This window comes from Trachurus japonicus, chromosome 23 (genome assembly GCF_045865225.1).
Source record: "Trachurus japonicus isolate A0001 chromosome 23, Traja_1.0".
NCBI classification, from domain to species: Eukaryota; Metazoa; Chordata; class Actinopteri; order Carangiformes; family Carangidae; genus Trachurus; species Trachurus japonicus.
In genome coordinates, this window is record NC_140929.1 from 13,710,195 (window position 1) to 13,738,112 (window position 27,918).

A 27,918-nucleotide genomic window follows, 5' to 3' on the forward strand; every position below is an offset into this window, starting at 1 on the left:
ACAAAAACGTGGGCCCCAGAGCCTTTTGTTGGCCACTGCAGAGCAGATACAACAAGTTCCTAAATAAGACTGTGGCCTGCTAGAGTGAGGAATATCACAAATTAAGTGAAGATGTGTGAAGAAACATTTATATGAGAAGAAGAATGTGACTGTCAACGCTAAGGCAGGCAGGACACACCATGGGGACAGGTTCTCTGTGAGACAGCAGGACAAACGCACCTCCAAGTGAAAATCTATTTTCTGGTGTTCTGTCATCATGTTGAGAAAGTGGCTTTGAATATAACCAATGAACTGATCAGCTGATTGCAGACGTTGATAGTGAAACAGAACTGAAATACATTTTGTGAATCGGTGCCAGATGAAGAAATCTGCTTTCTCCTTCTGAATACAGTTTGTTCCAGGCTGACTCCTGTGGAAGTCACGATCCAGTTCTGATCCCGTCCCTGTTTCTCACACTGACTCACGCACGCACGCACGCACACATGCACGCACACACACACAAACACACACACAATCTGCTGTACCTTCATCCATGCTAAAGGCGGTTTACCGAGAGCAAAGCAGTACAATACAAATCAGTTATCTGCATATGGATCTATATTTACATACTGTGGTAGGTAAATACAGATATATACAGCAGTAGTGAGCAGTCTCTTTTCTGATAGCAGCGCCACCGTCCAGCAAGCTGGCTGGTTTCATAATCAAACCATACAAAAAAATAAAAGTCAGATTCCAACAATACATTTGGTTCTGAAGCAAAAGGAGGGAAATCCTTTGTACTTCACTCCTGACGTGCTCCATCTTTCCTTTTGTTTGTTTCCTTCATCTCTGCTCTGTGCTCGGTCCTTTCGCCCATTAATTCTCCAATTGAAAGTTTTGATTCGCTTCTTCATTGTTAGTAGATCGCTGGTCCTTTATCCCCGGCGGACTGTGAGCAGAGAGAAGAACAAGATGAGGGGAGAGGTGAACAAAAGCAAGAGGAGAATACACACTGTAAGGGGGGGGATCAACAGAGATAAAGTAGGGTAGTGAGAGGTAATTATTAAGAAAGAAACAGATAAAAAAAGAGCAATGGTCAGACAAAGAGGAAGATTTCTAATGAGCAGCGTGATATATGGTGAAAAAGCCAGAGGAAGAACGTTGGGAGTGAGCTGAGCGGTCAATTAAAGGCTGCAGAGTGATGGTAGTTTCTCATCTCTGCCCTGAGGGAATGATCGTCTCCACAAATATAAACACACTTATTATGTCACAAAGGAAAACTGGAAGCACATTCAAGCTCACATACACCCAGAGACATTCACAAACTTGCGACAAAGTGTGCACGGCTGGAAGCATGTCTTTTTGGATTACGGATGCACAGGGAGAGAGGAAACAAGACAGCAGGAAATCTGGTGTAAGGCAGAGAGGAAACAGAGAGGGGAGAGGTAGCGGTGATGTGGTGGGGTCCCTGTAATGCAGGTAAACCCTCTCTGTTCTTACATGGAGTCTTTTCACCAGACCAGGGATTTGGAGCGGGTGCTCACTCCTTTCCTCCTGCTGGCTGCTGCTGTCGCTGCGTTACGATGGCTTCGTTTGTGAGACTCCAGGTAGAGCTGACAAAAACAATTCAAGGAAAACATTATTCACTCAGCAAGAAATACATGCAGTTCATGTGTTTTCTGTTTCTTTGCTACATCAAGTTAAAGGTATTCATTTACACATCTTTACTGTCACACTAATGTATCTTGAAACCAAGGTTCCAGCTAACGGTTAAACTGATTGCAACTGTTATAAATCTCAGCTGGGTTATACAATGTCAGTGAATGCCCTTCAGGTTGTTTGAGGTAAAGTGTATTGTTTTGCAAAACCACAGATATTCCATTTAAAATGAAATAAAGCAGTGAAAAGAAATAATCTCTCACATTTGTGACATTGGAAAAAGAAAATATTTAGACTGTCAAATTATTATCTATTAACAAAATACTGATTGAAAACGATTTTCAATTCAATGTCATTCCATTTTTTGACTTTTCTTTCCAGCTCTGTTTGATTCAAATTATGTTTCAGTCGGAGATGAAACCATAATTACACCAAAACATGAAGGACAATAGTTTATGATTGAAAAAATTAATTTGTTCTTAGTATCCTGACATTTTTCTTAATACCTCTCATATAGAATCTATTATATAAACTGACGGGTGATTTGGTTTGAAGTCTGACTTTGAAAGAAAAACCAGCCACTGTGACACATCTATGCCTAGACTGTTCATGGGGGCCTATCATGTGACGGTAATTATCTTATCTACCGCACTATTTTGCTGCCAAAGAATCACCAGACAAAACAAAGGATGTGTGAGGAACTACAGCTCAAATACCTTCTTAGCAAAGGCTCGTCCACACTGGTCACAGGCGTGGAGGGAGAAGTTCTTGGTCACTCTGACCTCAGTGGAGGTTGTCCCTGTGCTGCTGCTCTCTGACTGGGCGTCGTGCCGTCGGGTGTGTGGCGGTTGGTTGCCAGGCGAGGTGCTGGATGAGGAGTTGCGTTGGTGTGTGTGTTTTTCACTGCGCCGGGTCAGCGGTGGGCTGGCCGGGCGATGCTGGTGGGTCTGCTGTCTCTCTTGCTTACGGGTGACGGGAGGCGAGGGGACGGACGCGGGCGAGGAGAGGTCCTGCTGTTTCCGTGTGACAGGGGCAGGAGGTGGGGCAGAGGAAGAGGAGGAGGAGGAGGAGGAGACGGGGGTTGAAGAGGAGGCCGGAGCTGGCGTGGTGGACTCTTGCTTGCGCGTGACAGGGGGCGAAGGAGAGGATGAGGATGACGAAGAGGCGTGACGTCCATTCACCTCCTCTTTGACAGTGCTGCCCGTCCTCTTGTTTGGGCTGGTGCTGTTGAGGACGACCTCGGCGAGTCTCTTCACTGCCCTGCTCTCCAGTTTGGGCATGATCTTAGCCAGGTAAGACGACGACTTCTTGTGGACGACGGTCACATGGCGCAGGACGTCGCGTTTGCGGCGCGACTCGTAGCGACAGAGCGGACACCGGTAAAACTTGATGAAGATGTCGTTGCCGTCCGTGTGCAGCTCTATGTGCTTTGTTAAGTTCTGACGTGAGCTGAACTGTCTCTTGCACAGTTTGCAGAAGAGCTGTTTGAAGTCGAAGCCCACTGACAGCTTGGTCATTTTGGACGCCACGCCCCCGCTGCACATGCTGCCTCCACGGGACGACGATGACGATAAGGACGACATCATCTTTGGGCTCGATGGAGCTTCTTCCTCCTTCACTTTCAGGGCGTTGTGTGCCACGGGAACACTTTTGGTTGCCCCGGTGCTGCCACTCGGAGACGGGGCGGGGCTACTGTCAATGTCCTCGTTGTCGTCTTCGTCCGACGGCTCTACTGCCTCCTCTTTGACCCTGATGTTGTTGGTCGGCCCTACGTTGGTGGAGGGGGTGGTGGTGGTGGTGGTGGTGGTGGTGGAGCTGCTGCTGTTAGGAGTCGGTGCTGTAGCAGCAGGAGCCGGTGTGGCAGCAGACCTGTTGTTTTTGATGCTGTATATTTTGTGGACAATACGCATGTGCCTCTTCAACATGAGCTGAAACACACAGAGAAAAACAAAGATCAACTCAAACATCGCTGAAGATTAGGCACACATTCATGTAATTTTACACTCACTATTTCTGGTGTTGTTCTCTTGCCATGTTTTGATTCCCCAGGATATAGACAACCCATTTAAGAAAAAGTACTCGCTAGACTGAGCTGAGAGGATCTTTAACACAGACCTACAGCCAGCTGCCAGTGGTGCAACAAACCAACCTGAGAGCTGTAGTTCCTCTTGCAGAGCGTGCAGCGGCAGGACGCTGGGTTCGCCTGTGGAGCGGCTGGGGGCTGATTCTGAGGTTTGGCTTGGTTTTGGTTTGAAGGCGCTGTTTTAGAGTTCACAGGGGTGGACTTGGAGCTCTGGCCACAAGTCGGAGAGGAGTTGTTGCTCTTCCTGGGGGGCGTGACCTCCAGAGAGAAGGGCTGGCCGGGCCGCGAGGCAATGCCGGGTGTGTTGGTGTCCCTCCGCAGACCACGATGCACCTCGTCAAAGTGACGGCGCACGTTGGCTTTAGTAGCGAAGGATTTGTGGCACACGGGGCAGGATTTTCCAGTAGGTGTGCTGAGAGTCCTCGGCCGACCTCCAGCATCAATAAGAATAATAATTATTTCTACTAATAATTTATTTTGAGAAACAAAACTGGCATTGAGCAATTGGTCCAAAGTAAACAAAACAGAACAGAGAACTTTTTTTACAGGAAAAAAATATCGAGTCACAGTAAATAAACACTTTTCTAATATTCAGTTTATGCTACACTGAATAAAGAGTATAAAACAATTAACTATTAATATTTTTTGGCCTTGTGGAGTTTAATAGCCGGGAATTAAAAGAGTACACCAACTCTTTTCAGCATGTTTTTCATAGTCATTTTAAATCAATATTTTAAATATGGTAATTTATAAGTTGACCATTACTCTAATTATATAAATACCTTTCACCATAGAGAGCAGACTTGTGGGGACTGTTCGTGTCTCTGTGAACTTGCGGAGCTCTTCCAGTTTGGTCTGGTGCATCTTGCGGCAGTGGCGCCTGATGCTGCGGCGTGAGTTAAAGTCCTGGCCGCACAAACAACAGGAGATCGTCACATCTTCGACCTGACAGCAAGGAGAGAGCAAAGAGGAGAGAGAGATTCACTGACCACGATCAACAAGGCCAAGAAGAGAGTCACCGACTTTCACTGCATATTTACTCCTCAAGTGTCCAGGAACCTACCCCACTAGTGGAGCCCTCGTCTTCAGGCTGAGGCTGCTCTTCTTTAGCTTCCTCCTCAGGCTCCCACCTCCTCTGTCCCTGGTTGCTGCTGTGGCTCTCCGGTGCACTTCGCTGGTTTGCCTGGCTGTTGTCCGCTCCTTCCACTGGCTCTCCTTCCCATGCTACCGGACTCTCTCTGGCACTGTAATGGACATTGAAACATAATATCTGAGAAATGACAAACTTTGCACAAGCTACATTTGTGCGACATTTTAATAGTTAGAGCACATCTTATTCCAGCAGCATACCACCGACCTGGGTGTGTGTGATGGATATCTTGCCAGTTCCTCTTCTGTGGTGAGGTACTGAAAAACAGCCTTGGTAGTGGTCTGAATGGGCTCCAGTCGGACAACGTAGTCTGGTCGATCAGCTCTGGGATATATGGCGTCCAGTAAATCCTTCATGGCCACACTCTGCCTGTCGTCACCCGGCGAACCTAGAAAAAAAAAAAAAATACAAGTGTTTTACAAACATCCATCTAATTGTGCCAGGTCTAACTAGCTCTTTGACAGTTTATATGAGGAAGACCATACATTTGATTGCAAGTATGATGACTTTTAGCTTTTAGATCCAACTAGGAGTCAGTATGTTCATGGTTGAGATCCCAGTGTAAAACTTATATATACACTGGGTAAACATACTCATACTCAGGTCTATGATCTGCAGAGCCCTGACAACTCAAAACAACTTTTAAACAACAAAACAGGAAGTTAGGAATTAGAACACAAAATACGACCTTCTGTAGACAAGACACTAATAGTTATCACCATGAAACCTCCCTAGCTGATTAGTTACATGAAGACAACTGTTTTGTAAATTACACAATGGGCTGTTTGATGTTTTATGCGTAAATATGCAGATTAGACATTATCTAATTAAACATGAGCTCATTTGAATACATGTCCATAACAGAAACCAGTGAGCTCCCAATTAATTCCTGCAATTTATCTGCCTGAACAGCAGGTCTGTGGTCCATTTTTAATGTGCCAGCAATTCACATCTGTTTATCTCCTGTTGTCAAGATTTCTCTAAAAGAAAAATTGCACAATAACAGAAAGAGCAACAGCCTAGAATCAAGGCACAAAAAACACACTGAGATAAAGTACATAAATGGCCATAAACTTGGGGATCAGACTTGACTTCAGCTAGAGGCCAATACACACTTTAGTTTAGTTTACACGCGCAAAAACCTACACAGAGAATCACTTCTTCGTTTCTGAAGGTGTTTCCACATTTTACTTTTAGATTCTGTCACTGATGGGTTTCTTCTCTCTCGTTCTCACCATCTGTCTCCCACTCATTATTCTCCTCTCATCTCCGCTGTCTGTACACGGCCCTCTCTCTTTCCCTCCACACACACATTCATACATACACTCACATGCACACTGTAACAACTTCAATCCGTCAGTCATTTCCCTTTCACTAAGTGCAATTTCTACTCTGCTCTTCTCTTGTGCGACTTTGATCCTGCACCGTTAGTGTTTTATCTACTTCTCATTAGCCACAGTATGTGTCCATGTCTCTATTCTTTGCTGCCTAGAAGTGGTAGGAGACTCAGAGAGGATAAAGCCGGGCAGATGCGAGATGTAATTCCTCTGTTACCTAAAACTCTTATGCTCTCCTCCTGAAAGAGAAATCCATCTCAACACAAATTGTCAATTATATTTTGCTCAGCTTTATCCACTGTAATGATTGCTGTTGAACAAAAGAAATCTCTTCATCTGCTTGTGCTCTTAATGAAGTTGTCCCTTGCATCAGTGACTTAATTTTTCTCAATCAAGAGTCTATTACCAGTGGCTGAGAGAGCACTGTATTGTTATTTTGATAAATGGCTTAATTGGTGTCTGTTTTTCACCATTGAAATGTTTGGCATTAATTGTGGGATGACTGAATAAACAAAATGCCTTTTCTTCTAAACACTTCATCTTCCACCATCCAGCTCTGACAGTAGAATTATACAGTCTCCTATTGGGCTCCATCTCTAATGTGCCTAAAATTAAAATCTGGCGATCTCCAGTCGATGATGTGTTCTAACAAAGAAACTTTCATGTTTACTCAAGAGAAACATCCACAACAAGGTCGTAAGATCAAAGCACAAAAAAGATGAATGCCCATAAATATATCTTTTATGATTTTGATTTTAGGACTGTGAGAGCACAGCTATGGGGTTTAAATGCTGATGTGTAAATTTTCTAGACATGTTTATGTGTGTGTATGTGTCTGCATGCTAATGTGTTATGTCACCAACCGTCGGATTCAGGCAGCCGTGACAGGCAGTAGTACTCTTTATGCGTGATGAGGTTGGGCAGGCCTCTGAACAGACTGCGACACAGTTTACACTCAAAGATGGTGTCCACCTCCCTCAGCAGCATGTGTTTCAGCTGGCTGGTGCCTGTAACACAAAGAGAAGAAGTTAAGGGGAATTAGAACATGTCTTTGTGTCTGTGGACTTGGCAGATAACAGGAATTATACACATGTAAAAGTATTTATAACTTTTATGCTGACTAAAAGGCCTTCTGGGTAAATTTCTCTAATCCCGATAAAAACAAAAACATCTCTGATGTCAGATGTTGTTAGTTTGTGTCACTGCTGTCATCAACTTTACTTCCCATCTCTGTTGTCAGCGATCTGACTCATGTTCAGTTTCAGTGCAGTTTGACCAAATGGAAGAATGTGCTGCTTTTCTGGAGACCTGACTCATACAAAGACAAGTCAGGCATCGATTATACACTCTGTGACATTTACTCATGTGTCACAAAGACACACACATGTTGCATCCAAAACAACTAAATACTGTCAGTGGTACCCACACAATCTGTTGTCACACACACACACAAACACATGGCCCTTGCAGCTGCCACCATGCGCTGTGGTTTTCCTTTATGCCACAGCAGCAGGTGATAACTGCACTGGTCCTCAGTGGTGTGACCTTGTCTGGGAGCAGAGCAAAACATCAGAGGAGCTTTGGTTTGGTCTCCATGTTAAACTTAAACAGTTGAACAGCTAACATTTAAACACTGGTTTACATCAAGTACATTGTGTCCTCTTTTCTTTTGTTTAATTTTTGATGGTGGTAGAGAAAAAGACGAAAACAAAAGGGAATTTGTTTGAGGAAATTCAAACCTCTAAGCAACAAGCAATCAACTGTGTCAATCCACCAAAACACGCCAGCATCAGTGGTTATAAGCGGCAACACAGACAAAAATCTTCTACCACGGTTCAGTGGATCTCGATACAGTAACTGTTCTATAAACTCAATTAAAAAAATCTCTTTTATTGATTCTTAGGTCCACTCCCTGTTCTTTGGTTGGCTGAGATGCCTCCTGCTCTGCATTTACAACTGCATTTCTCTTGTTACTCTCTTATTCTGCAGCAGTTGGCAAACCTGCTTAAAGGTGCATTACCACCACCCACTGGCCCTCATTTATTAAACTTGTTTACACCAAAAAAATGGGTGTACACCAAATTCACCGCAAGGATCGGCATTTATTAATCTGAGCGTGAGCGTACGGTACGCACAAATCTCACGCCAGCTCTGACCAGGTGTACGCACATTTGGAACCAGCGTAGAACATGCAGGAAGGAGTGCTGCTGTGTCAAAATGATTATTAAACCATAGTCTAATAACGCAGCGATGTGGACCACATGTTGTTGTTGTTTATATTGATAAAAAGATAAAAAGTAGCCAAAAAAAAAAAAAGAAACGATAAAACCAAGTCCGTGTTGAAACTCGAGTTTTATTTTGGGCAACTGAGATGAATTAAAAACCACGACGTGACAGATGCTCGTTAATCAGCTGTGTAAACAGAAACAGTCAATGACAGACAGACCTGTTATTGTAGATCACACACACAAACTTCCAACATCTGCAGCACCAGAGCATGACCGGACGGCTCCTCAGTCTCTCTCTCTGCCGGACACCGGAGCCCGGGGGGGGAGAGCTCCGCTACCTGTCCAGGTGCAGCTGATCTCGGCGGTGGAGTGTTTTTCTTTTCTTTTTTTCCCGTCACCGGGACGTGTCAGCGGGACATCGGGCCGGTGTTTCACATCCCTCCATCAGCCGAACCATGCCAGTGGTGCTGATGGTCATAAAGTCGCGTTCGCAGCAGTAATATGCCTATATGATTTCTCCTCAGTCACTTGTGTTTAGTAAACTGCAGGAGCATTTCATGAGATCGCTGGGTTTCCTGACGTGGTCGGTGACACGTGCGTCTGCAGCCTCCATCCATCGGGATGATGCTTATCAATCACTAAACCTATCAATCTATCAATGTCCAGATAGTTAATGTTGCCGCCCTCTCCCTGTTCAACGTGGTAATGTCGGTAAAGTCCCTCTTCTTGGCCGTCTTCCGTGTCTCCATGTCGTAAAAGGGGCAGGGCGACGCCTCTAAAGCAGGAATATATCGGGGCGTGACATCTAAATTACGCTTGTTTTCAGCCACCGGATTTATCACCACCACGCCGGTTCTACGCCGAAATCAGCAGCGTACACACTTTTAGTAAATCACACGTGACACTTGCCGTACACTGATATTTACACCAGAATCTACACCAGATCCTGCGCAAGTTTGATAAATGAGGGCCACTGTCACTCTGATGTTACCTGAGAACAGGGAATTGCGAATGACATTATCCTGCTATGGATTCGCAAGATCCCTGCATACACTGAATATATAATAAGGGCACAGAGTTGAACACGGTATTACTAAATCTCTCACATTGGACACAATTTTCTGGGTATACGTCAAATCACTGAACCTTAATCACTGGGATCTAATCACAGTGAAATTGGTCAACAGGCAAAGCTATGACAAAAAGAGTAAATAAGGAAATAAGTGGACAGTAAGAAAACAAACACAGACCTGAGCGGAAACATTCAATTATCTGCTGAATCCCAGACTTGGAGGTTTGTAAAGGTTGCTGGAGCAGAGGAGGATCTCCAGGCTCCAAACAGAGACCTACAGAGAGAGAGACAGAGATTGTATTGGAACAAAGACGGCATATAATAACATCAGAGTATGACAGCCTTCGAGAAACATGACATCATCTGGGAAACTCAGGGGAACTCAGTAAGACACAAAGTATATTGCAGTTGCAGTGTCCTTAAAGGCTACTCACAATCAGAGTCAGACAATGAGGTCTGTATGGGACAGTGATTCACTTTGACCTCATTACCTTGTTGCGCACACACAAACACGCACATACGGATGGGTATGAGAAAGAAGGTCATTTATCTTTTCTTTTTAAGAACATCATCCTTAGCTGCATCAAAGATGTGAACAGGAAGGAAATACTGGGTGCAGACCATAAAACCTGAATGGAAATCAATCTTCACAAATCAAATCTCTCAGTGATGCTTGTTCAGGCGATTAAGGCTCAGGTGGGACTGTTGGAAAACATGCAGTCAGGGGCAGAGGTATGCTGACGACAAGTTTTTGTGCTTGGTCCAACAGTGGTGAGAGCCAGCGCAGCATTTGATCCTTCAGCTTAGGTGTCACACCCTGCCATTTTATCAGCCTGATCAGGAATATGACCAGGAGGAAATTTATTGATGTGTATTGGAAAATGGGTTTGCCTTTCCTTGACCTCAATCACGGGAGGGTGCAGGGTCAGCTGGAAAACAGCAAACCTGATGATAGTGGGGATTTAATGTTTTGTTTGATATACTGACCCTCCTTTATTATATCTTTACTTTATTACTTTTACCATTTAACTGGCAAAATGTAACGGTCTTCTGAACCCCTAAACGTGAATACGAGTATCAGGTTAAAAAAATCTATACTGTGCCACAATAAATTTCAGCTTAAAAGTCTGCATTATGCGATATCCCCAACAGAACAGGATGGTTTGTTTTCTGACAAATGTTTAACAATAAGGTTAAAATCCAGTGGAGAGCTGACTCATTCTGTTTTCTCAAAGACTATTTAAGTCCAGAACATATTTCTTCCAGTACAAAAGTGAACTAATACACCTTAACGGTGTTATTTTTTACTTATTGATCTCAGAGCCAAATGGCTTTACTTTTCATTTATATAAAGTATTAAATATAAAATAGAGCAGGAGTGGAGCTTTGGTTCCTCCATTATTGAGACAAAGCTGACTGTGGTCTACACACAGTGGGCTACTGAGAAACTACTGGGAGGTCAAGTTCTCTTTTTCTCTACCTGATTTCACATTTTAGTTTTTAGTTTTTATTTCAACAATTATATTTTCACATAAGCATCATAAAACACACAATGGACTTTTCATACGAGCATGAAAGGGAAAGAAGTATACCGCCAAAACAACAGACAAACTCTACTCAGAGACAGACACACACACCACAGACCCTGTAATTACCTCAACTAAAGCTCATACGGTGTCATACGGTGCCAAACAATGTCTGGGGTTGCCCTTTCACACACATATCACACAACAGGAGATTGTCAGTGTCAAGTTTTTCACCGACTGGAAATACTCCATTTGGCGAGGGGTGTCGTCTCTGTTCGATCAAAGGGTCATTACCCAGACGTTGTACTGGAGCTGACAGAGTTGAATATGTTTAATGTCCCGTACAAATGATTCATGCATTGTCAAATTCTATCTGTGGTTGCCTTAACGTTTCTGGCTTCCCCTTCAGACGATGAATAAGAAGTTCATGGCCCTCCTCACCACGCATTTTTCATAATCAATTAGTAACAATGATAGCTGAAGCCACCGATAAAAAGAGGGTTTATGTTGAATTTTATTGAAATAAAACTCAGCATTATCACATCAGCACAACCTTGTTGTTCTTTCAACTGTTTCACTCCATACTTTTTCCCTGGTCATCAACACCCTCACCAGAAGTGTCTCCATGCCCACCCAGGGGGGGGGGCTGGGTGGGGGGTTTGAGAACCACTGCATTATATTGATTTGAAAGAAGGTCACAAGGAGAACATCATTTGTGCAACAAAGAGAGCATTTTGTAAGAGTGACGACTGGGACAAAGCTCAGAATAACACACTGCCAATGTGACAAGGCTGTGACAAATACAGTATCTGTTTGAGCTGTATTGAAGCGTGCACTTCAATTACTGCCTGAAAGTTACAATTTACATTATCCAAGATGTACTTCTGAGTTAGAGGAAAAATGCTGTGTTTTGTTACCTTGTAACAATATAAAACATACATCAAATGTTGATTTTCTTATTTCCAAGACTGAGTTGGTTACTACTGCTCAGAAACCAAGACTGGAAGTTGAGAGCTTGCATGGTTTCAGCCTTGCTGACCCCACACATGCTTGAATGCACATTCACAAGCAGGCAAACCCGTACTACACAGCTAGCAGTGCAGCGTGGCCAATCTGTGTGTGTTTGTGGGTCTGTGTGTCTAGGTGAGTGAAAGACAGACAGAAGGCAGAAAAGACCAGCAAACTCACTGACAGAAAGAGAACTAAACATGTGAATGACAGCTGTGTAAGGGCTTTTGGCAGAGAGTGATTTGGAGGTTATGTATTAATGTGTGACAGAATGTGTTTTCCTCATCCCCATCCCCCCACACCTCTCCCAGGCAAACTGCTATAATCCCAGCGGGGCAGGTCAGCGACCCGCTGACCTCCACACCCCCCCCTCTGCAAGAGGGTCAAAGATCATCCAACCGAAAACGTCAGTCGACACAAACAGCTTCCCTTTACTACGAGTGGTGCAACTGTTTGTTTAGCAGCAGGGTTAGAAATACACTCACAGTAGCAGAATTTACATGTGAATCAAGACATTCACATCTGTTTTTAAAGGAGAGGAGGAAAGCTAAGGCAGAAATGAACTTGGCCAGACAAGCTGAAGGGAAAGAAGAGAGAAGGACACAAACACTTCAGCAATCAACAGAAAACATGACATCATCATAATGGCAGCTTTGATAGCCTTGTAGATATTTTACAATCCTGTGTCAATGTGCTAAATTGGGCTTTTCTGGTCATTGTTGCAGCCGAAAGGGGTTCGGCCTTGTGTCTCTCTCTCCCTTTCCTTGTTCCCCCACAGCTCCACTCCACTCAGTTCCCAATCAGCCAAACGAGGCTCACCTGGGCTGGCCAGTTAAGACCCCTGCAGCTGGCACCAGAGGGGGGGGGGGGGCAGTGCAGTGCCTGGAGACTGCTGGGCCTGCCTGCCTCCCAGCTTGGCTTTTGTTTGTTTTAGTTAAACTTTGTTTGTATCACTCTTATGTTTTGTATTAAAACATCTTCCTAGTTAATTTAGTGTCTTTGTGTGGGTGTTTGGGGTCTAAGGTGGGTCCATTGTTATGCCCCTCTGGGCCAACATAGTCTGGGTCGTAACAGTCATGAAACGTACAGCTGTTGATGAACTTATCACACTAAACTAGCAGTAAGCGAGTGCCTGGTGTAGTTTTCTGTGGGTACAGATTTTATGAAGTATTCAAAAACCATCTTTCAAGAATATTCTAATTAATGCTTTTTATATAATGTATCACAAACCAAAGAACACCTTACAAACCAAGGTGGACCTACTACCAACTCCTGGCACAGATGAATTACTTCCCTGTATTTTTCAAAAATGTTTGGGTTGGTCAAGACCAACATCCCACTGTTAATGGCTCTGTTATGTTGACTTTGTGGCTTCCATGCCAGCAGACATGACTTTCTAGTCCAGCAAAACAATAAAAAAGTTGGACAAAAGATAGTGTAATAAATCAAGCTCCAAATAAAACACTCAGAAATGTTTGATAATGTAGGCTAAGCAGCGGGACACACGGTGGCAATTAAAGCCAAAAGCTCTTCTTTTCCGCTGCCATTCCACCAGTGTGAACAAATCATTAGGTTATAATTCAAGTACACGTGCAGCCTGACTGAAATACTCTGGCAACAAAGCAACACAGGGGGCTAGAAGACAGTTTTAGCAGACAGGTCTCAGGTGGTGAGTAGGTGAGCGAACCAAATAACGAGAAGTGCTTCAGGTAGAAAACTTCACCAACCTGCGTTATGGTCGTGGCCACCGCCATGCTGGAGCTGCTCCTCAGTCTGGCAGCTCTGGTCCCTGGTCTCGGTGGCACAACTGCTGTTGTTCTCGGGCTCAGGCAGCAGAGGGGGAATGGGCTTCCACAGAGGCTTGGCCTGGGAATGGAGCGCAGGGTCGTCCTTGTCCTGGACGTCGTCTGGGGTTTCCTTCGGCTCCGAGTTCTCAGATAGCACCTCGTCGGAAGCAGAGGTCGGGATTTGGGCTTGATCAGAGGACTGGTCTTCTCCCTGGGGCTGCGCCTGCGGTGAATGCTGGGTGTCTGTCTCGGGCTGGCCTTCCTCCATCTCTGTCTGACCGCCACCCTGTGGGAGCAAAACCAGACATAAAAAGAGAAGCTGATGAGCTTGAAATATTATGAGGTACATCAATAAAACATATTGACATGATTTTAGATATTGTCATAATATGAAAAATCAAAATCAGCTAAGCATTGTTAAAAAAAATTAACATTCCAGTTAATTTTTTGTTTTCTAGGTCAACATTTACACAGTTACACACTGATTACTAAAAAGGCTTAACAAATACATAAAGAAAGCACTAGAGTTTATATAAAATATGAAAAACTTGATCTTGAAAGTGAGAAAATTTGAATTACACTCAAAAGCAGAATGAATGTCATTTATAATCATGTTATGTGCCCTCATTGAACAATATAAACATTTAACTGGACAGAATTAGGCAGCACATGGCAGACTGTGTGTGTGTGTGTGTGTGTGTTGCTGTCATGTCTCTTGAGCATGCAGAGATTTTGTAGGGGGGATGTTAACCTTGTAGCACAAAGCCACTCTTCAGCAGATAAGTGACTCCACATCAGCCCTTCAGTGTGGACATATTTATCTGTGTGTGCGAGTGTGATGTGTGTGAGAGTGTACAGCTGTGCCTCTTGTCCACACCTATTTTTCCTCTAAGTCCCCAATCTTTCCTCCTCTCCCACCCACCAATTTATCCTCATTTTCTCTCTGTGTCTGTGTCTGTCGGTCTCACTCCTCCTGTCCCCGCTGCCCTTGAAGGGGGATAAATGACTCCACCGTTCAGGAACATTACAACACATCACCACAGGACAAGCGTGCCACTTGGACACTGTGACACACATACAAACACACACACTGTGCATACCACGGCCTAATCAAATGATCACAAAATAGCTTAACAGTACGTTCCACATGCTCGGTGTAGCCATCTGTGCAGTACAACACACACATTATCTATTAAAGCCACTGAACCCAAACTGTTTTATCTGAGATGTGGTCAGTAGTAAAGTATGAGGAGATACATAACCCCAACAGTAAAAGCTGTGTGTGTGAGGAAACAAGACTTCAACATCATCGCTGTCCAGTGAAATTAAGTTAAAAAAGAAACACAAGGAAGTGCCATTATTAATTTAGCAATCAGTCAGTCAGTCAATCAATCACTTGTTCATGACTAATTTCTTATTTTTCAGTGAGCACAAAGCGAGTGAAAGGACACTGATTAGAGTAGGTGGACTAGTCATGAATTTCCACTGACTGCTGAATAAAACTACAGGGTGGAATGAACAGTAAAGTGGATTATAGTTATTATGACTCATTATTTAACACAATTCATTTTTTACAGTCATATATGCACATACCATACATCAGTGTCTCATTAATTACTCCCATTAAATGACAAGTACCTGCACTGGAATATGTGTGCAGACAATAATATGATGATATCACACCACAAACTCTAACTCTGTTAATAAGATGTTGTCAACAATTATACATTAATTATACATGTTGTAATTTTTCTTAAACACATGAATGATTAGAGATAAACAACTGGGTGTTTTTATTTCAGGACATGGATTAAGTTCAATCTTGGACCAAAGTTTTAAATTGCTGACTACAACAAAAGTTAAAGAAATCCAGGGAGGCGTTTTACAAAGCCAAAACTAAGTTCAATCCTTATCCAGGAAACATATTATTGTTCTGAACACCTGTGTAAAGTGGTGGTTTCATATGCTAACAGAGAGCACAGTGTGTGTGGTAAACTATGGATAAGCACAACCATATGGTGCTGTTGATTCCAAATGTGTTAAGTGGGATATGCTGTGTGCTCTTTGAATGACAAAACAGAAGTGTGTTTTTCACAGTCTGACAGTGAAGGGAGAAAGACTGGACAATAACATCCAGCCTTGTTGGTCTTTTTTTCAGTACCTGTCTGCGACAGTTCGAGCTCTTCCTCGCAGCTGACTTCTGGGCCTTCACCATGCTGCCAAGACTGGCCTGCTGCACCACACGTTCACTACCAGCACACAGCTGTAACCTGCAACAACACCCCACAAGAGCCAAAGACTGCACTTAATTAAGGTACCACTGCTGCTGGATGTCCTCCTAAAATGTAAAATGAGTGTTTACATCTGCAGCTCAGCTTAGCTTAGCAAAACACAGAAACAGATTGGAAATGACTGAGGTTTGCTTGTGTATGGATGTACCCTGAACAAGCAGCTGTTACCTGCAACAGGACTTTTGCTAAGGGCTGTGTGTACAGTACAACACATGTAGCTGCACTACAACTGAACGCACACAGCCTTGCTGCATCATTAACACTTAAACATTTAGGGCAAAGGTTAAATGGTGATTACAGATGGTGGCATTGGTGCTTTTTAAGCTTTTAAAACAATGCAAACACTAAAAGACACGTGCATTTAACAACAGTGATCATAGTGGAAGTGTGTGTGTAATTATGCAGCCATTCTTTGCGTGAAATGTTACCCACATGCTGCTTGTGAAATCACATAATGAGTGATAGTCCTGGCACTTTGTTGTGTTGCAACAAAATATGAAGTACATGAAATACCAAACACAACAATGTTCACAGTGAGCTAGAGCAGATGGATTGTGGAAAACTTTTAGGTTTTGGAATATTCATTACATCCTGATAAGCATACATGCTATAAGTGCAGCACATTTCTACGTGGATATTTCCTGTGAAATCATGTATAATGCATTACACAGCAAACATTACATCTTTATGTGTTTACTGGCTGTAGAGTGCTTCAAAACCACAGGGCCACAAACTGGATCTAAATATTAAACAGAATTGAATATTCTAAGGTCACAGTAATGGTTTCCCACTGCTAGTCATATTGCTGACAGTACAATTAAACCTAATTCACCGATGGTACCATTACTGTGGATGAAGCACACCATCTCTGTGTGAGTGTGCGCATATAAAATGAATACTCTGGCCTCTCTTACATATCTTATGCTAATAGATGTTTTCTCCAAAGCACCTTACAGTGTTACATAGGGACATTGTTAGTGGACATGGATCTCATTAAATACAACTACTATAATGAGTTTTATACAAACATGTACTGTAGTCATGAAGCACATTAAGCATTACATGTACTGTATCGGGTGTAAAATGTTTATAGCATAAATGATAAAATAATTGTTGCTGCCCTCTAGTGGTGGTCAAGTGGTATGACAGTTTAATCTAACTCGGCCACTGCCACCACATCAATGCTCATTATCACTGGCTCAACATAACATGTGTTAGCAGAACTGTGGCATGCTGAGCTGCCCTGTCGCTTTCTGATTTCTTATCCTTTGTGATACCTGCTAACTACCGGAGGAGCAAAAGAAATTTGTTAGAAAAATGAGCGGCCCAACTGATGAGTCTTGACTTAAAACATTTTTAAGCCATTTCTTTTGGTTCATTTTTGTCAGTGGTTCAGCTTTAAATACCTCAAAGGTTGAATGGTGGATCGTGATTAATCCAGTGTGGGTGTGACACTCTGTAGGAGTCTCAAACCTTTGAAAATCTGAAGCAAACATATGACAAAATGGAAGTGAAAAACACAAGCCAACTGGACAGAATATGAGAAATGAAGGACCAATACACACTACCATGTCACTGGTTAACTATAAAAATAAAGTTGTTAATACATGGACTCGAAGTAGAACAATGGAGGAGGGGGTGGGGGTCTGAAAATAACAAGAAAATGGACAAAACTGACTTCAAAAAGTAAGTGTGGTGGGGATCTGATGTTCCCACACTACAACCAGTGATGCGTCCCAACATGGGTATATGTAGTTTACCAACCGTCCAGCAGAGGGAGACAAAGCTTTCACTTAAAGTGAGTTTCTAGCTAAAAAGTTCTGTAGTCTTGTGATGTTTCCAGATGACAGAGGGGTTGCCCCAGCACAGCCTGTATCTTAATACACAGGATGTGATTTCACTACACAAACGCATGCACGCAGATGAGTCCGGATTAGTAGATTAGCAAGTAAAATGGTGACATTTCACAACAACAGCATGACTTCACTAACAAAATCATCAGTGTACACAAGAAACCCCTGTGTTGTGAAAATAGAAAAAGGTCAGATTTATCTTGGTTAGAGCACAAATTCACTTTGGGACTTGTAATTGCTTAATATTTAGTGTGCAGAAGACATTTTTCATACCTTCTCTATGGACTGGATCTGATTCTTTTAGCAATTTAACACAGTAATCGATCACCGTGCCTGGGGCGACTTGATTGAAATAAATCTTTTTGCACTGTTGCCTGTTGCAAACACCACACAGTGAAAAGATTGTAATTCATAACTTAACACAGTGTGCTGCAGTTATGTCCACCGGAACAAAGTTTTTGTTTTGTTTTTGCATAATAATCTTTACAGAGATAATGAGGAAACCTAGGTGGAGATGTTTTTGTAATTGGAGCCAAATAAAAACCTCTTTGTCACAACATTTAACATCACGGTCACAGTTGAAATGAATTTTCCGTCCAGTTTAAAATGTGAATTAAAATTTTTGATATTATCTTGGGATTACTATAAAAAAGGGGCCTCAGACTACTACTAGAATAGATAAGAGACTACAAATGCCCACACACTACCAGATGTAAGGTGGTGGTTTGTGATGGTGGTTGGCCTGTTTTGCACAGACCAGTGTAAACACAATTCAGGGTTTCCAAATTCAGGTTGACGACATCTCTGTACCTGTTGATTTAGCAGTGAAGAATTATCAATGAAAGACTGTGCAACAACATGAAAACAGGGACTACTTGCAGAGACTGAGCTGTCGTATTACAGATGATCAGTTGAAACAAACGTGAGTAATGATCACTATGAGTAAGTGTCAAATCAGAGCTAACTATACTCAACACAGGCTTCTACCACAGGTTAGGGTTAAACATCACAATCTGTGTAGAAGGTGAAAACGAAGGAGAGATGCTACAGGTGGAATATGATCTGGAGACTTCCTGAACCTTTAATTCACCCCTGTTTGCCTAGTTGAGATTTAGGTTTAATGACGACACGGTTAATTTCAAGCAGAACTATTAGATAAAAATAATTTATATTCTAACAGAATTAAGAGCAGTAATATTAATGCATTATGCACCTTCATAGGTTCTATTTATATCAGTGATGGAGATTAACACTGGCCATTAACTATAATGGGAAATTAGGACCCTACTGGCTACTGAAGTTAGGAAACAACCTCATTTAAAGGTCCCATTCGTCTAAAAAAAAAAATAGTATAGCACTATTGCTACACTTCAAACTCAGGTGGACTCATCCCTCTTCTGGCTATGTAGTTTGCATGTCCCACCCTATGTTGGTGGGATGTTTTCTCCAGACACCGAGCTCTGGCGGTCACGGTTGTGACGTGTGAGTTTGAGTGAAATTGACTATTATGTGTTGGTCTGTTTAGCTCTGTGGCCCCTTATGACCTGCTGAGAGTGTTTCTCTGTGTTTCACCTAATGCATGGTGGGATCTGCACCGGCACCCTGTCATCCTGAATAAGAATAGGAGCTTATGAGAAAAGTATATGGATCAGAAATACTTTGAACACAAAAAATACTGAAAATGAAAACCTGTGTGCATCGGGGGGCACGTTGGTAAACTAAGCTGTCAGAAATCAAAAGCAAAAAGTTACTCTGCTGTATCCATTTCCAACTGCAGCATCAGCTTCATCTGGTAATCAACAGGTAGCTTTATCTTGGGATTGTGAGTCTCAATTAAACACGCTATTGCATCGAGAAGGTTGCAAATCCCAGCCCAAAACCCACAGCAGCCTAATTGCTTTGTTGAGAAGTGTTTCATAAAAGCCTGACAGGCCGCCCCGTCTGCGAGAGCTGACCCGGGCTTAAAGAACCCCACAGTGGACAATCATCTGAGAACATATGCGCCGCTTCTTAAAAGGGGGTTAGATGCATTACAAAGCTTTACAACAAACACATTCAGCCACACACACACACGTGCCGATAATACACTCACACACTAGCACGAGGGACTCTCCCGTTTCCGTGGCAACATACAGACGTAGTTGTGAAGTGGTGACTCCTGTTCTGACTCAGGTATGAGAGAGAGAAGGTGTCCTGAGCTCAGGAGTGATGATATGAGGATGGTTGTGATGCTTGGTCCTGCCTCCCCATCTACACCCCACGTACTCTGTGTGACTGGATACAAAGATTAAGATATTCAAGTTTTAATCTGTTTCTTCGCCGCAATGTAAAATTATTCTAGAGAGACAAAATGCCAGAGCCTTTTGATGAGCTGAACACCAATCATATTCTGCTACAGACGTTAACTTGCCATCGTCTAAATATTTGGGACAGGAACTTACTGATGTCCTGCCCTTTGGTTTTCAGAAACAATGCATAAAGGCCTCATGACACTCTGATATTGTCCTTGCGGCCGCATGATGTGCTGCGGAAATGTATTCAATAACATTACTCCTTCTTCTACAAGCTGATAGAGCAATTTCAAAAAGATCGATGACAAAAAGAAAACAGGTTTGCAAATGGCGTTTCATTCCTTCCCTCAGAGAACTGTACTTGATCAACAACTGTTGATGATGAGGGCAACACTGGAGCTATGGTTACTACTGCAGTAAAAGATGAATATGAGCCTCTGTTAAAAAAATGAATGGGTGAGTGAGATCAGACCAAAATGCCTGAGGTTGTTGGAATGAAAAGTCGGAGACTAACAATCCCGAGAACTAATTAGTTACTCCTGGCAAAAAACTAAAAAAAAAAAAAAGCCATTATCTTCTCCTCTCCTATCCACGGCTACACCCCTGAATAAATCACCCACTACCTGGTAACTCACCCAGCTTCATGACTCACTTCATCAGAAACTGTTCCTCTAAATCTACAATTTACAGCTGCAAAATCCCCATGGTCATGACATATTCAAAGATATCTTTGCAGTCTAGTCTTTTACCAAAACATGCTACCTGATGTAGCTCAGTATACCTCAACTAGTACACCATCTTCTCCAAAAGATTCATCTGCAGTGATAGTCCAGTGTGAATTCTGTTTAAACGTTTTTCATTTGGGAACATGTCTTACTTTAGGAGATAAACTGTAATTTGCGCTTTCTGAGGCAATAAATGAGGTAAATCCATGTCAGAGGAGCTGAACTTTGACTTCTGTGAAACAGTTAATAAAGAAACACTGGGTTTTCATAATGCATATGCTCTATGTTACATGTGTGTATGTTTGTGGCTCCAGTGCTGGCACATGTGTGGTAGCAGTCTCTGCTTTGTCATTGTTATTTCAAATGGTTGTGTGGAGGCGGTCTGACAGGACTTCCTCCTAATGGAGGGACTCCACACACTCTGACATGATGCTGCCTGCTAGCAGACACACCACCTGACCACCAGATAGGGTGGAAGCACTGATGTGGCCGACTGACAAGAGTTCCCCAGTACTTCAAAAATAATTATTTTACGGGAATTTTGTGTTAAAGACAGAGGTCAAGTTCTGTGACTCTGACCTTTTTCCATCTTTTTTTAATTTTGGTTCACTGGTAGTGGGCTATCTCAAAAATAGAGCTTATTATCCTGCTGTACTCTGGCAGCTTCTCACAGCAGGCGTGTTAAGTCACACTAAACAAGTCACATACGCCAATATACATTTTAGGCTTTAATATACCAGACAAGGCATGTTTAAAACCATGTGATCCCTTGCCAAGCACAGGTACAATATTCAACTCATAACTTAAAGCATCTGTCATGAAAAAAAGGTGAAGTTGGGTTGCAGCGTCGCATATCTACACCTCAACCTTATCAAACTCAAGAGACAAACATTTAGTAGAAAACAGCCAGAGGAGCCTTTTCAAAAAGCATTTCAAAACATCCAGTGGCTGCTCATGTTTTCTAAAGGTATCACTACCAGGGCTCTCTTAAAAGACTGTCTCCACATCTGTGTGAGTTTCACTGAACTGGAAGTTTGGCTTCCTTACTTGTACAAATACAAATGCCAAAGCAACACTTGAAAAAGTTACGCATACTTGTTAGCTGACTGGTGTATTTGACAGCTGTAAAAAAAAAAATTAATAAATTAAGCATGAATAAAACGGGAGGAGCAAAACCAGTCCAGGAAAGTCGCTGGTACAAAACAAACACAACTTTGACTTTCAAATAGGATCTCACTACCAGTGACTGTAGCATCCTATATGCTAACATTATTTCACAGACACACACACACTCACCAAACTAGTCCTAAGTGTAGAGATATAATATATAAGGGAACTCCCAAACATTACTCACTCATTGCAGCGACAAATCACTTTCTGCAGAGATTTCTTTGTAAATGGGAAAATACCTAAGAGGTGCACACATAGACACACAAAGACTACACACAGACAGAATTGTGCGCACACATACACACTCAAGTTACCTCTAACTACAGAAATAGCATTGAGTCTTTCAAGCAGCAACATTTCAGCTTCTGCCCACACTTCTGTCACTGAACAAAGTTTACTGGACTTAAACATATGCTGTTTTAAGAGCTGCAATGAGCACAAGCCTGTGTTTCTGTGATAACTTTCATCACCCAATCAAGCCAGGACACACTTTGTAGCAGGACAAGAGTTGGATTTAGCAAAAAAGAAGAAAGAAAAAAAAGTACAGAATCTTCACAACCAGATATGAAAGAAAAATTCAGCACAGTACATTGTGTAGCCTGGATGCAAAGCAGGCACACAAGCACTCTGGAACAATGTAAAGAGATGTAGCAGCAGGCTGTGGGAAAGGGAGTTGGACACAGATTTAAATAAATATAGCCATGGGAGATGCATAATGGGCATTTTCAGGCCAGGTGTGAAAGCACAGCCTATGATCTCTGAAATCAAGTCAATGTATGATTAACCACAAGAACTGGATATGGTGATGTCAGAGTGAAATGTCATAGGCAAGAAAAGAAAGCAGCCATTCACTTCCTGGCTTGCAGGAGATAGGACTGACTGGATCACTGGCTGATTTCCTTACTGACTGGATGACACTGATTCCCTGGATGCTTCCCTGCCTGTTCCCCCCATTTGCCTTACTGACTTATTATATGACTGGCAGGTTAATGGGTTTGTTGACTGACTTAACTTGAACACTGGTTTGACAAGCTGACTCAGTGACTGAACACAAAGGTACATCATTACACTGCCTGAATCATATGCTGACATCATTAAACTGTTGCAGTCAGCATCCGCTCTGGTCCAAACCTATGATAACGGGGGAAACTTTACCAAGGTAGAGAGCCAGGCAGACTTAGTTGCAACTCTAACAAGGAAAGAAAGACTAATCTCAAATTGCTATAACCCCATGTCTTATGAGATAATGCAAAACCTGACTTGTAAATTGGGTGAATACAAATGATGCTCTATATGGAACAACAGTATATAGAATAACAAGTATTTGAAATATGCAGATCCCCCTCATTTTATTCTAGTTCCTTATAACCCACTTTGTTATCTACACACTTGTCCTAGTTATCCATTCATACTGCTCCTCAAGGTTAGACTGGCCATCTCTACTGTGTCAAAGTTAGTGTGTACTGTGTTACTGCTTCCAGAGGGATTGATGTTGACAGGCCTAACATGAACTGATTCATTTACCTCACAGCTCATGTACTGTGGAACCATCTTAACCTAAGACTGAGTCAGGTTCACTGACACCGTGTAATGCAAAGTAAGTTTTCTAATCAGACAATCATCACATACTAAAATAGCAGCCACATGCAGGTTCACAGTTGCACCACGCTGTGCAGTAACAGTAATTTGGGAACCTTCAATTATCAAAGATATAAATAAGTCAGGATGTAGACAGAAATCTCTACTTCTTGACTTTTTTTTTTTTTTAAACGGTGGCTATAACAAGACCTCATGATACATTACCTGACTAAACCCACCCACTGCTTTTTCACAACGTACAGGAAGTGGGCACTGTCATCTAAACTAAAAAAAACAAAACAACAAAACAAGTAGCCTACTTTTATGTATTCTTTAAAGCCTAGCCTTACTCTAAAAACGTGTAGCCTGTATCTTGACAGCAGTCTTTCATAAATATGCACTTCCACATAACACGAAAAGATTCCCATGCTGACTGATTCTTCACTTCCTAGTTTGACAATTTCAGGACTTTCTGCCTGTGAATAAGTTCTAAGCTCTGCTGGATGACACCATGCGCAGTGCCCAAAAGCGCAGCAGCAACAAATAAAACGTCCCTGGATAAAACGCCCTGCTCATATCCAAACCAGAAACGCGTGGCGCGCTGTGGATGTTAATAATAATAAAATAAAAAAAGAAACACGACGCGAGTGTGTATTCAGTGTACGGGTCGTAATCCAACCGTAGCCTCTGCGCTGTTAATAAAGGTTTTACGGTCATATCATCACAATCCAGTAGCAAGACGTTTATCCACACATGAGCGACTCCACAACAGCCACATGGAGAGAGCACCATGAGGGACGGACTGGAGGGATACTCTCCTCTCCGACTGGCCTGTCGAGCCCTTCAGCCGGTTTCACCAGTGTGTGTACGCATCCACTTACGCATCCCAGGCAGTGCGATGGAAACATAACCATCCCGAATAAACTGCTCGATCTTCCGCGTTGATACGGAATCCCAGGTCGGTGCACTACTGGAGAGTGGAGGCGCACGGCGATTGTTGCCGCCCGAGTCCGTGTCTATTGGTTCCCTTTCAGCTGGGGCAGCGTCAGCACACACACACACAGTCTCCATTTGCAACTCCATCGCCCCCCATGGGCGTGCGAGGCCGCGGGCTGTGACGCAAATGGCACTGGGTGATTTGCAAATGACATATCTTCCTAATTCAGTGTCGTCGCCGCGGGGACTGGTCCAATTCACCAGATATTACACACAGAAATATCCATCCGATGGTGGGTGACGGGTAAATAAAGGCGGATGAGCAGTTCGCTCTACGGGGATGCGGTTGCATAACTCAGGAAACTTAATAAAAATGTGCACGGGGCGAGCGGTGTGCATTATCCGTGGCTGATGTTTCGCTGTTGTTTCGATATGATCGTGATGGCCTGCACCGTAACACTCAGCACGCGATCGGTCCTCGACTTTTGGTCACAGGAGGAACCAAGCAGAGCGTATACACAGGGAACCGAGTGGCCTCGCTATGGTGGATGTGTGGTGGCCAGTGCTAGGACGCATGCACGTAGCTGACGGGGAAAGACAGGACAGCCGGAGTGGGACTTAGGACCGCATTCACAGGCCATAAAGGCCCGCATGAATACTATTGTGCTCTTTTATGCAAGAGTCCCCAACTATTTACAAAAGGTTGGCCAACACACACAAAAAATATCGCGGCGAAATGGTGGCGGCGGTTACAGCAGCTGCCACTGTGCTCTGCGCAAAGCAGCAGCACAATCATTGCGCAGCGCCGGACTTCCCCAGTTTTGTGCAAACTATGTGGTTCGTCCAAAAGACTTTTATTTTTATCTCATTCAGCCTGTCCTCGTCTGGCAAGCAGCGAACCAGAGCGCAGGGCAGTCGCCGTTCGCATGGCACGATTTGCATCGCCCCCATTATCCCCGAAAATCTCTTTTTACACGGTTATATTGTCAGCCTAAAAACGCCACTATTTTGAGCAACAAAGGGGCAGCTTAAGTTGATCAAAGGAAAAGCCAAGTATAAAATGCACCTTTCACGCCGTTAAAGAGAGGCCCCTCGTAACGATTGCAGCATGGCAGGGGAGTGCGGCGTAAAAACGAGCTAACCCGAATAAAATACACACAAAGACAAGGTGCAGCACTCCCACAAATACGTCCATCACCACCCGGGTATTAACAATAAACCATCCTCGGTCATTTGGATTAGCCCAGAGCCGGTGGGGATGGCATTATTATGAATGTAAAACGCTGCGTTTTGCGGCTCCGTGCCACCTTTTCCAAGAAGCAGCTTGGCGCACAGGACTGGTGACCCTTCCATCTTTGCGCGTCCTTCTACCGAGCGAAATCATCATCTATGTCCGATTTTGACGATTTACTGTTGAATAGAACACGTTGTAGTTAGTGATTTGATCTTCGAGGGGGTAAACGCCACACGGAGAAGCCGCTACAAGTCTCTGAAACTATTCCTCTCCCCACCGCGGCCAGGCAGAAACAAGAGGGCGATGACGCCATTTTCTGCAAAAACAACCATGCTCGGGAAGCCAAAGCGAAGGAGGTTTAACCCGCTCCGCAGCACTCCAGTCCCGCTGAAACGTGTTAAAAACAAGTCCTTACCTTGTATTTCTGGGATGTGTGGTGGAATCGTGTGTTTAAAGGGGGTAAAACCGCGCGGTCGTGGCTACTTCGAGTCCGGAGATTGTTTATTTCGCCTCCCAGCGTCCCCGGTTCACTCTGAACAAGTTCCTCTGCGAGCCGCTGTCTTTGTGCACCCAGAGGAGCCTCTCAGCACTAAACCAGTCTCTGCGCAAAGGTGCACCCTCTGTGTCCAATTTCAGCTGGAAATGCCGGCAGTTTAGGGTGACAATGAGGAAAAAAGGCCGGATTTGACCTCTTTTAATTAAAAAAACTTTTATAATTTTCCAACTTTTAACCAAGGGCCACGGTTATAGCGCTGATTTATGCCCCAAAACGCGCAACCTTTTGAGGACACAGGTTCTCCACAACAGTCCGCGACGCAAAGGCAAAATAAAACAGGGGGTGGTGACACCCTCCAAAAGTTAATGCAACAGATTAAACACTGTTATTAAAATATATGTTAATAAAATACTAAAACACACCTACACTAAGGATGAAAAGACTCAACTATGACATTCAGAATGCGTGGCCAAAATTAGATTGCGTTTAGCCTACTAATAAAGAAAAAGAAAGAAAGAAGAAGCATGTTGTATGTATTAAATTGATATAATAAAGGAGGGTTTACAAATACACGATGGCAATGGCATAACTAAAGAACATTTTCTTCCAGGAGCCTCAACTTAGAAGTTTCACTTCCTCGTTCAGATGTATGATGGACCAAATTTATTATATTCAACTTGTCAAACATAACTTTCTGCACGATGCAAATGAGCATATGGAAGTGAATATTAATTACCAGCCTCGCTTTTGGCTGGGGATCCATATTAGTTCCTCCAAGGACCCCTTAACAAAAACTTTGGCAACAAGTGATGATAAATTTACCCTGCTCATAAATCCAGTTTCCAGTGGTTTCAGTCTTAATTTCAGAGCCCAGCACTGCCCGACACAACAGACTGGTTTTGGCTAATGACGAGTTTACAATTCATTCCACGTTATATGTTAATAAGTTTGACATATGGCCAACAACACTCCAGAAAACTAAAGTAACTTGTCAAAAAACATATTCAAATGTTTTAATTTACCGCGACATTAGCATTTAATGTATGCTAATGTCGCGCTTTGCTAACGCAATTTAGCAGCAGTGGCTAGTGGAGTTAGCTAACTGTAATTTATACCAAATAACTGCAGTCTCATTTACTGTAACTTTTCCCGCGATAAATTTGGTTGTAAACAACCTTAAAAAAAAAAAAAAAAACCTAACAGTGACCATATCCGGTGTTTTGAGTCTTAATAAAGGAGTCTAGTTTCGAATATTTTCTGTAAATAAATTAAACCTTGTGCTGTTTCTCATCAAAGCTAGTTAGCTTAACTGTAAGAGCCCAGTAAAACAGCCACAATGTTGTTGTTTTTTACACTGACAGTGCAGCCATTTAAAAACAAAAGAAAACAACCATTAAAAACAACAAAACCAAACAAATACTATTTGCATGTAAAGGTGACATCCTTACCTTGTTTCCACACAGTTGAAACCAGTTTGTGGGGACCACCTGTTCTTATCAGCTGAAATAAATTGAA

The 27,918-nt window shown here is 42.9% G+C and overlaps 1 protein-coding gene across 4 annotated transcripts; it reads right to left on the reverse strand.

Moving 5' to 3' along the window:
- Positions 1–1,315: 1,315 nt before the first annotated feature.
- znf800b (zinc finger protein 800b) lies at positions 1,316–27,918 on the reverse strand. 4 transcript variants are annotated; one of them, XM_085769758.1, is made up of 11 exons: positions 27,852–27,918; positions 15,991–16,099; positions 13,770–14,115; positions 9,687–9,782; positions 7,072–7,215; positions 5,079–5,259; positions 4,785–4,965; positions 4,504–4,666; positions 3,788–4,152; positions 2,355–3,566; positions 1,317–1,592 (listed from the first exon to the last, which is right to left on the reverse strand). In XM_085769758.1, the coding sequence occupies exons 2-11, from the start codon at positions 16,042–16,044 to the stop codon at positions 1,491–1,493; spliced, it is 2,844 nt and encodes a 947-aa protein (XP_085625884.1). In that variant the 5' UTR covers positions 16,045–16,099; positions 27,852–27,918; the 3' UTR covers positions 1,317–1,490. The 4 variants fall into 4 exon arrangements, with proteins under 4 accessions (XP_085625886.1, XP_085625884.1, XP_085625883.1 ...); XM_085769757.1 differs by lacking the exon at positions 27,852–27,918 and adding an exon at positions 26,323–26,488; XM_085769759.1 differs by lacking the exon at positions 27,852–27,918 and adding an exon at positions 24,619–25,225.

Bases quoted from the DNA above. Each gene is read 5' to 3' on its own strand.
- znf800b (XM_085769758.1), bottom strand. From the start codon at position 16,044: ATGGTGAAGGCCCAGAAGTCAGCTGCGAGGAAGAGCTCGAACTGTCGC. The intron at 9,783-13,769 runs GTTGGTGAAGTT...CTCTCTCTGTAG, and splicing joins TGGCCACGACCATAACGCAG to GTCTCTGTTTGGAGCCTGGA. The intron at 4,667-4,784 runs GTAGGTTCCTGG...CCTTGCTGTCAG, and splicing joins ACGAGGGCTCCACTAGTGGG to GTCGAAGATGTGACGATCTC.